The sequence below is a fragment of the Lissotriton vulgaris genome, unplaced genomic scaffold (assembly GCF_964263255.1).
Source record: "Lissotriton vulgaris unplaced genomic scaffold, aLisVul1.2 SCAFFOLD_927, whole genome shotgun sequence".
NCBI classification, from domain to species: domain Eukaryota; kingdom Metazoa; phylum Chordata; class Amphibia; order Caudata; family Salamandridae; genus Lissotriton; species Lissotriton vulgaris.
Window position 1 is genome coordinate 783,660 of NW_028252711.1, and position 11,176 is coordinate 794,835.

Consider the following 11,176-nt stretch of genomic DNA (forward strand, 5'->3'; position numbering starts at 1 on the left):
AAAAAGTGAAACTAGGGTGCTGAAGAGAAAACAGAAGTGGTTGAGGATTTGCTGATGGACGAGATGTTCTAATAAGAAGGGCATACATATCTAACATAAAGCGCACATAGCTGAAGGCCAAAACTCCTTCCGCAGCTCTCAATACTATACAGATTTCAGAACTGCAACATTTTCAAGATTAATTATTTATTCCAAATCCTTGTTGTTAGTCATTTATCTTAAACAATTAACAACCATTGCCAAAGCCAATCATTTTAGGTGTAGGTCAGTTGTTGTGTTTTATATCTGGATGCAAATTCATCTCAGAGAGAAACCAAAATGCGGGTCGGGTAGCACACTATGGGAATCACAGAAATGTATTTTACCTGTTCCCTTTAATAGAGCCTCCACATTATACATCCCACTTTAAGACCTGTCTTCCATATTTCTATATAAATGATTGCAGTCAATAGCTGTGGGGCCTTCTCGAAGCCTAGTTAGAGCATTTTCTTCCAAAGTTACTGCTGCATGCAGTGCAAGAAACTGAAATTGTTGCGTTGTATTTTGTGGACATTATAGTAACTGTTGAACATATTAATGCACTATATGTTCCGACTGCTTTATAAGCCTTGCATTATCTCAAAATTTGCTTTCAAATATACCCATGTTTGTTCCTTAAGCTTGCTTGCATAGCTCACTACATAAAAGTCATACCAAACTTTTACCCTCACCATTTTCAAATGTCTCCAGCCGCCACTGGCGTTAGGTGCTATTTTATCCATCCTAACTACATGCTGCGCGTCAGAGGCATACATCACAGCTTGGCAACAATGGAGCTTGAATAGCTGCAGTAAGATTGCCATGTAGAATTTAAATTAAAGTGGTGAAAAAGAGAAGCCTTGTGGAGAGCCAAATTTACTAGGCAAAGTGCTGGACCAGAAAGAATATGAGGCCACAACTTGTGACCAGCTGGACGTGAAAGAGATACACCAGTTAGTAACAGGCCCATCTAATCCCACTTTTTAGAATTGCTGGAACAAGATGGAGGGGCGAACCATACTGAAAACGATAGATAGAGCCAGGAGGATCAGTCTAGCACCAACTCTCTCATATACGGTATTCCAGGGCACATCAACCATATGAATCAAAGCAGATTTTGTCCATGTTTTGACCGAAAGTCCATTTGTGCATCATCAAGGACAATTACCTACTCCAGACAGGTGATTGTTGCAGCACAGGTTTTTTGTCAAGTTCTGGTAACAGAGTTGAAATGCGATAGCATTCAAATATACCACTGTCCAGATTTGTTTTTAGAGTAATGGAGTAATTACTCCTGCTTAACACTAATATCCCATAGCTGACAAGCACGTGTGTTGTCCCGGGATAAACAAAATACAGATCCCGCAGAAAGGAGCACAAGAGCAAAAAATTAGGCCACTGCTTGTGGTTGAAGATATATTGCTGCAGGTGTTTTTAAGCAGGCAAGGTAACAGGTTATATTACAAGCAATCCAAGGTTGGTCAGGGTTGCTAATAGTTGAACTGCCCACCCACCTGATTAGCTACTGAGCACCAGACCTATCCTTGATGAGGGTCTTAGACCTTTGAGACAGGTCATCCCCACTCTGGACCAATCGAACTCACACGCAGGGTCAAAGCATTACCAGGCCAACCTCCAGTTGTTTACCCTTGCAACTGACCTTAGGACGTCCACGGCAATGTTGTTTCATCCCAGTTCCTGCTTTAAAGCAGCCCCTTGGGATTCCAGCAAGTGATTGCTTTTCTGCACCAAAATCCTTTGGATTGCCTCATAACTCGAGCAAGCTGATGACTTGGCCACTGTTGGTCTCAGTCCGGCCCTGCTTGAAGCCCCCCCATTGCCTTTTCCTATTTGTCCTTCTTCATTACTTCCAGCCTGCTGCTTCAAGGGTCTCCCCATATCTAACAGGAATATGTGAATGACCACATCAGATAAGTGTACCCCTCCTCTGCAAAATACCCTTAAATATGTGAATTAACCCCGCTGCCCACCAGGCTCAAGAAGTTACTCATGGGCCTAGAGTCCACGATGAAACTTACCCCACTGAATTAAGTCCCTGCCCACTCGGCACGATGAGGGCGGGCACATTCCACTGCACATCACATCACAATTTATACCCAGAAGATCTGCAGTTTTTGGTCTATGCATGCTGTTTTCTGGTGCACGTCACACATGAACAAAGGGTTTTAAATATATATTTGACTATATATCCAGAGCACAAAGGTCAAATCTGTGCCTTGAGATACAATCACAATAACAAGGCCGTTTGAGTATTGCTGCAGCTGTTTCCTTCTGTGGGATGATTACAAAATGTAATCTCTGAGGCATTAAGCAAGTGTTTTTCAATGTAGTTATACTGCAGCATTATACTAATGTGGTATGTGCCTTTAGCAGTGTAGGTATAGATGTGGTTTATTAGTACACGTCATGCAAAGAACACGTTTTATTGAGCGTGATACCTTTTTTCACTGGCATGCTTACAGGTCATTACTTAGGGTTAAAAATCATCCAGGAAATGTCGTATAAAATCACAGTTAAAGTGAAGTTTTGGTTGCTTAACCAAACTGAGATAAATACATGAATTGCCCAGTTTTGCGTTTGTTGAACAAACTAAAACGCAAACCCCTTCCTTACAATCCATAACTAACACCCAAAATACAATTCTCATGACCTCGACCATGATGGGACAAATGACATCTCAAATGCCACTCATGAAATGAACGGTTACAATACATATATTACCTACAAATGGACATTACTGATGACATCGCTACCAACAGAGTATGATTTCGTTGTGTGAATATGTTGTCATTCAATGATATTTTGCTGATAAATGCTGTCAAGTATTTATATGAGATGTAAATTATGGTGCGCCTAGCCTGAGAGCATGTTATGTGTTCATCTAACCACAACTGGCCAATTTCCCCGTTAATTTGGCAGACCTCCCTCATAAGGATTGTTGTATATAATTATCAGCAGCCTGACACCCAGCCACATTCTCCATATGATAAGAAGGCAACACTCACCAAAGCAGGTCATTGCTCCTGTGGAGAAAGAGAAAAATAATATTAATATTGACTGCTGCATACTGGGTAGGTTAGCAGAAGTGCTTTGAAACAAAATAACATGCAGCGGTGGAATGCCTGAGCAATATCAGCCAGTGACTCCTTCTCCATCATCTTGGTTGGGTTCAAAGGTTAACACTTAGGAGTCGGTTCATGCCTGCTTGGCAGGGGCTAAAAAGCCCCTTCAAACAAAGTAAGTATCACAAATTATGTAAAGCATTTTGTTAGACCTGGTTGTTGTGGTCCCCGGACATTCAGAAATAGCTCTACTGCAGTTGTGGCAATTAAAGTAGTTTGCCAGTGGTGTTTTGAGCCTATGTTGCAATTGGACTCCAAATTAGTTCAACACTTACTCCCCTTTAGAACTTGACTCTCAATGGGTAACAAGACTGAGCAATCCAAGGCTTACTCAAGAGGTTATGACGATTAGGCACTCAGTACATAATAAAATGCAACAATATTCCCAAACAGCTGAAAGCCCAGTTAGTGGTTTACGTTTATGAATAGAAAAGTACATTAATACTGTAACAAACACTAGACATGCAAAAAGGACATACAGAGAAAACTAGAACTCTTTAGATCCTTCCTAGCCAGTGATCTGCCCATAAATGTCACTATAGTAATTATTGACTAGAATGTTCCTTAACATTGGAGCCTATGGCCATTAAAATTCTGTGGAGGGGTTCACGATCAGTTCTGGACTTCACAAGCACGGAAACAGACAGTGTTGCGAATACAAAACCTAGGCTTGCAGATCATTGATCATTTACTTTAAAGAGGACAGTTCACACAGGATGCTTGAAAGCATAGTTCATGACAGTCAAAAGCTAAATGCCCAATTTCCTCTCTTCAGTCACTGCAGTGCAGTGTATGAAGCCACCAGTCAGGCTACTACACTTCAGATGAAAATAAATCAAACAATTTACTTGGTTCAAATTTATGTCTCCACTCAAAGGGCTGCATAACCCCTGCAGTTAGTCTGGAGCCAGGGCATTGAAGGCAGGGCATCTGTGCACTTCAAGGCATGCCTATAATGCTTCTCCCAACTTCAAAGGCACTACTGTATATAAAAGAAGGACCTCAAACACAAACTCTTCAATACAATTCTTAACCTGCGGATACCTTGCCAGACAAGAAGGACTTCTGTGCTTCTACCATGACTACCACATTGCTGGAATGCTGTTCTTAAGGAACTGCTGTCCTGCTATGCTGACCTGCGGTCTGCTGCCTTCTTGCCTGGGGAAGAAGAACTGGACCTTCAACTTCATACTGAACCGAGGACCCTAGAGTGATTCACAGGGCTAGTCTGCCTACATTTTGATCTGCGTCTCAGGGAAGTAAAAGGATCCCCAACAGCCCAGGCACACTTCTTCAACAAGTTCCTGACCCCCAAGTGGTGCATTCCTGGTCCTGAAAACTTGGTGTGGCTCTTTAGTATTGAGATTTTAGGCTCTTCATGACTGTGAACGGGCCCGTTAGCACCATAACCCAGTACTCGCTCTGAAAATCAGTGTGAGATGCCACCACCCGTCTCTTCACACAGCAGTATCGACAGCCCGCAAGACACCGCCAACACGAACCTCCGGCCCATCCACCCGCAACAACCAGCCTGCTCTTTGCACCACGTCGACTGCCACCCACAATATTCTCCTTGCTCCTGACAACCCTCTCCAACATGAAAGGAACTCTTGGCACAAAACTTGAGGAGGCAAACCTTCAGTGGGACTAATCTGGGACTGTATCCGACTGTATCCAACCCGTGCTTCATGGTGATCAGCCTGAATTTCTGACTTTGACCAGGTACGGCACTCCCAGATAGCCGCGGTTGAAGCTTTCTTCTATTAGGTGTTATATTGCAGTTTATTCTTTATAAATTCATAACTCCTGGTATACTGATTGGATTTTTGACATTTTGGTTTTGTTTTATTTTTCAAATTAATCTCTATTGATCTAACATGGTGGGGGATATTTAGGTTTGGGGGTTTCACTGTTTTACTGTTTGAAGTGTTGCACAAATACTTTCCACATAACCTCTAAGGTAAGGCCCTTGTTCTGTGACAAGCTACCAGGGGTGAGCACAAGCTTGCAACCCAGTCATCCAGTAACCCACTTTCTAACAATACTTTTCAATCAATTGTGGACCAGAGCAAAAGGCAAGGATAAAAGTGAAAGACTGTGATAGCCACAAGGACAATAGAAGGTGTCTGAGCCTCATACTACAGTGCAGCTTGTATTTTCCTTAGAGAGCTCTTTTGCCACTGGACCAGCCCACAGGATCAGGGAGTTGACCACCTGTGTTTTATGTGATGCAACCTGTTGACACTGTACATCAGGTAGAAGAGAATGATTGTTCATCCCTAACAAGAAGTGCTCCAGCATCATGGAGTCACTTTGGAGAACAGCTCTGATAAAAGCTCTGAAGCAGGATAAGTTGTAGAAGGAGCTTTATTGGTACAACCATCAACAAGAGATCACAGCAACTGACTCTTCGGGAGGAAACATAACATTCTCATAATGATGTCAAGAAGGCAGAGCTAGTTAGGTTCCATTAAAGGGACAGTAACCACAACACATCCCCTTTCCAATAAATAAAACAGAAAAGAAAATGCAAAATACTTCATAAGATCAAAAACAGGAAAAAAGATAAAGCTTAAGACATTACATAATCATCAAATTTCCGAGGAAGGTGTGAAGTCCTCCCAGAAACAGTTCTTTGATAACAAGGAGAAGGAGTAGCACTAGTATTGCAGGAGGAATTGGAACTGCTATTGGAATAGAACTTAACAGCATCGCACTTGGCCAATTTAGACATATTCCAAGTGCAACCATTGTCTAGGGTGACAACATTTTTCCTGATGGAAACAATGGTGAAAGGACCAGTGAAGTTTGAAACACCTTTATGACCACACTTGGATTTTTTCACCAGAACAGCATCACCCACATTCCATTTCCTAAGTTTAACCTCATAGCTGCTATTATACATTCCTCCCCAGTGCTGCGCTGTCCATTAGAACTAGTGCTGAATGGACGTTCAATGGTCGTGCGCAGCACTGGGGAGGTAGTGCTGCCGTCGGCCAATGCACCGAGGCAGCACTTAAGGGGTTAACATGCATCTTAGCATCATAACGTTGTTTATATTTCTGCTGATAATTTGTCAACGTTTCCCTCCTTCTCACCTCTCTTTCAACACTGTCATCACGACCCTTCTCAGGAAGCCAGGTGGGATTGAGTTTAGAACAAGCTAATCTACCCCTCAAGGCCTCGAAAGGAGATCTCTGCATGACAGCATTGGGAGTCGTGCGATGTGCCCGCCACGTCTCCCTCAAGACACTGCTAAAAGAAACCTTGGATTCCAAAGCCCTTTGTGCACAACTCTTCACAACTCTATTCATCCTCTCCGCGAGACCATTAGCTTGTGGAGAGTAAAGAGCTGTTTTCTGATGAATAATGCCAAGGTTTTTCAAGAAATCATCCATCTCTCTGGAGGTGAATTGCACCCCATTGTCAGTGAGCGGAAATTTAGGAACACCCTCTGACACAAACACCTCTTTCAAAAACTCAATCACAGTTCTAGAATTAACAACACTCATACATTTGGACACAACCCATTTAGAAGTAAAATCAACTAACAATACAACAAATCTTTCATGCGCAGGCATAAGCTCAAACGGACCAGCAATGTCCAGACCCAATTTAGTCCACACGGCAGCAGGAAATTCAACCGGTGACAAAGGAGATTGACTAGTGGTGCGTGATTTGTCATTGACAGCACACAGATGACAATCCTTGACAACTGTCTCCACCATGCTATCCATACCGGGCCACCAGTACCTCTCTCTAATACGAGCCTTCGTGAGATTCCTACCTAAATGCCCTTCATGAGCTAGGTTAATGACTCTTTCCCTCAAATCGCCTGGAGGTACAACTCTGTCACCTCTCATCAAATTGTCCTGAATGAAAGTTAAATCATCCCTTACTGTCCAAAAAGGCTTCAAGACACCCTCAAGAGCATCATAGTTAGGCCAACCATCTCTAATTACACCTTTAAGCAGTTGAAAACTAACATCATCAGCAACACTCCGTGACCATTCCTCCTTGGAAATGCTAGACTCCAAAACCCAATTTACACAAACACTTTCTGTGACACAACCCTTACAATAGGAAGACGAGAAAGACAATCAGCAGGTTTATTGTTCGACCCAGGAATGTACTGTACTTTAAAGTTGAATTCTTGCAGCCCTTCACTCCATCTTTTCAACCTAGGCGTCATATGATCACTTTGATGACATGAAAAAATTTGAACCAGGGGACGATGATCAGATTTTACAACAAAGGGAATCCCCCACAAATAAAATTTAAAGTGAAGGACTGACCAAAACACTGCTAACGCTTCTCTCTCAATACAAGAATAATTAATTTCAGCTTCTCTTAAGGCTCTAGAAGCGAAAGCAACAACAACCTCTTCACCATTCACAACTTGAGAAAGTACAGCACCTAAACCCTTAAGGCTGACGTCAGTTGTGAGAATAGTTTTGAGTTTCGAGTCAAAATGACCAAGAGTAGGCATTTTACCAATCTCTTTTTTTACCAACTCAAAAGCCCTTTCACAGTCAGCAGACCAAGAAAAATGTACACCCTTCTTTAAGAGAGACCTAATGGGTTCGACAAGACTGGCAAAACCTTTGGCAAAAATTCCGCCATGCCTAAAAATGACTTGACCTGATCTTTATCCACAGGAGTCGGTGCTGCAACAATGCTCTCAGCTAACTCCAATTTGGGCTGAATTCCATTCCCAGAAATAACATGTCCCAAATATGTAACCGATTTTAAACCAATGCGACACTTTTCTTTCTTTACAGTAAGTCCACTCTCATCTAACTTGCTCAAAACAGATCTTAGTACCTTGTCATGTTCACCCTCATCCACTCCATATATCAAAATATCGTCCTGAAAGAACATGACATTTGAAAGACAACCCAAGACCATCTTCATTACTCTTTGAAAACACGCAGCAGCCGAAGCTAAGCCAAATGGCATTCGCAAAAACTGATAAGCACCCAATGGCGTGACAAAAGATGTTAAATGTCTGCAATCTTTATGTAATACAATTTGGTGGTAAGCTGAAGAGAGATCGAGTACACTTCGCACCTTTCAAGGTACTAATGCTCTCAGCTATGTTGGGCAATGGTTGTCGATCCAACCAGATCCACTCATTCAATCCGCGCAAGTCCACACACATCCTAATTGACTTTCCACCATCCTTGGGTGCTAGAACCACTGGACTCAACCATTCAGATGATTCGATCTCTTCAATCACCCCTAAATTCAGCAATCTTTCAATTTCACACTTAAGTGGCTCAAGCATCATGTTAGGTACCTTTCTCACCTTGTGCACACATGGTTTGGCAGATTTCTTGAGAATAATTCTGTGCTCAAAACCCTTTAGACACCCCAAGGTATCTGCGAAAACTTTTGGGTAATCAGCAAAATATTTCTCAGATCCAGCCACAAAATTTACTTGAGAAGAAGTAGAAACAGGAAGAAACGCAGCCAGAAAATCTTCCTTTAACATAACTTGGTCTTTTGGGTCTTCAGCTCCTGGATCAAGGATAATCCCCAAGTCATGCTGATGTCGCCATCCAAGAAGATTGTCGCCTCTGACAGCAACATAAACCTTACCAGAAATACATCTACCTCTGAAAGAAATGTTAGCTACAGTATATCCTAGTATCTCTATCTTTGATTTAGTATAACTCAACTGAGAGATATCAGAAGGTAGGAGTTTAACATTCTCTAAACCAACCACCTCATCCCATATTTTGTTCCCAATTAAGGTAAAAGGAGATCCAGAGTCAGCCATAAGTTTGAACACAAACTTGTCAATCTCAATATCACAAAATGGCATGAAAATGCGCTCTACGTCAACTATGCCTTCACTAACACTGGAAACAACCACTGTACGTATAATATCAGAAGCAGGTTCATTGGTTTCCCTCTTTTTACCAGACCTGCACACACGTGCATAATGCCCTTTGATACCACAAATATTACAAATGCTGTCCTTAGCAAAACATTGAGGAAAATTAGAAGTATAAAAGAAACTGCACATCTAAAACAACGCATTTTTTGATTGGTGAAAGAACGTTGTTGACGAGAATCACGTTCTTTGGAAATAGTGGATTCTTTAGAGGAAGAAGGACGAGTTTCAAAAGAATTTTTTGGGAAAGATGGATTCTTTTGAGAAGGTTTACTCTTCGGTCCAACACTAACTTTAGCTACTTCCTCATGACATTCAGTGAATTCATCTTCTTCTAACATATGTACAGAGTCAGGAGTTTTCTTTTTATTATCACTAACAGTTTGACTCTCATCTTCTTTATTCTTTCTAATTTCTTTGACCCATGTAGAGGTGTTCTCCATACCCTCTACAATAGCTAATGCCTCTTTCAATGAAGGATTTTTTGACAATAATTTTTCTTGCACCCTAGAACTGTTCGTGCATCGAACAAGTTGATCTCTAACAAGAGATTCAGAAAGATCACCAAAATCACATGTGCGTGAAAGAGTTTTCAAAGCAGCGACATAAGTTCCAACACGTTCACGAGAGCCTTGCACACGAGTAAAAAATCTATGTCGTTCTAAAACAACATTTATCCTTGGACCAAAATACTGTTCTAACATAGTCATAGACATTTCAAAAATATCTGCAGGTTCACCATCAGCTCCACCCACAGGTATAGTGTCCATACTATCATACGTATGTCTGCCCTCCACACCCAAATTGTGTAACAAAATAGCTTGTTTTCTGACTGCCGAAAATTTCTCTCCCCCAATAGCAACCAAATACGAATCAAACAAGTTCCTCCATCTCTTCCAAGGATGAATGGGTTCACCCTCCTCTGAAAGAAAAGGAGGTGGCTGTGACATGCTAGAAGTAGTAGCCATTATCAAGATAGACCAAAATAGGAAATAATAAACTATGAGAAATATGTAAGATCAACTATCAAAGTTCTGAAAACTGAATATGATACCTAAGTAGAGACCGATGAGTAGATAAAACTTAATACTTCACAGCTGCTAACAGAAAGATAAAGTAAAGAATATGTTGTTATACACATCAATAATGAAAATAGGCGAAAACAAGTTTACTAGGGTGTATCAGGCTGTTGTGCGCATCAGCGTGGTAATCTGATGATTAATAGTCAAAATGCGCTGCCGTGCGCATCGGCGTAGTTAAATCTGTTGTAAATGTAAACAAAATGCGCTGCCGTGCGCATCGGCGTGGTTGCCAGGGGAAATCCAAAATGGCCGCCGCGTGATGACGTCACGCGTAGGACGTCAGTCGTCAGACGGCAGGAAGTCAAGATCCAAACAAAGCTGCCGGAGAGTAGAAGCGGTGCACGTTCACTTCAAGGTGGCGGAGCGAGGAAAGGAACGAGGCACACGCTCACCTGGTGCTGGCACACGCTCATGAGGCACACGTTCACCTGATGCTGGCACACGCTCACCTGATGCTGGAGCGGAGAAGAGAATGAGGCACTCGCGCAATGATGAGCGCGAAGCTGGTACACGCGATGACACAAGGATGACGATTCAAATAACAACAGGTAACGGTAAGCCCCAAGAAAAAGGCATTACTAATGACAGATACCTGCTTTAAGAAAAATTCAGTACGTTTTCCGTTGAAATCAGCAAGTAGGCACTGCAAAGCCTGTCAATGTATAATGAAAGCAGTATGGTTTCCAGAGTAGTCCAATAAAACGAAGAAGAGAAAAGTTCACCAGTTCAATGTACAGAGTCTCATCCAGTCCAATCCAAGAAAGGCAAGGAAATTTGTGGTTGATAATCCAGACCATAGAAGGCAAGTCCAAAATAAGTAAGTTATGTCCAATGTAATCCAAAAAGCAGAAAAACGAAAATTCAGAAAAATCCAAATTAAAAACGAAATTCCAAAGGTAGGGGAGTTGATGGTTGTAGGTGCTTGTCCCCAATCAAGCCTTGACCCTCGTCGCCAGTGATAAAAGCTCTGAAGCAGTATAAGTTGTAGAAGGAGCTTTATTGGTACAACCATCAACAAGAGATCACAGCAACTG

At 41.9% G+C, this 11,176-nt stretch overlaps 1 protein-coding gene across 1 annotated transcript in view; it reads right to left on the reverse strand.

The window, feature by feature from the left end:
- LOC147662065 (uromodulin-like) overlaps nucleotides 1-3,059 on the reverse strand; it is a 595,050-nt gene extending 591,991 nt beyond the window's left edge. Inside the window, exon 1 of the mRNA XM_086951137.1 lies at nucleotides 3,045-3,059. Within this exon, the coding sequence (XP_086807263.1) occupies nucleotides 3,045-3,057 (13 nt within the window). The 5' untranslated portion in view covers nucleotides 3,058-3,059. The remainder of the gene's footprint in view (nucleotides 1-3,044) is intronic.
- Nucleotides 3,060-11,176: the final 8,117 nt, after the last annotated feature.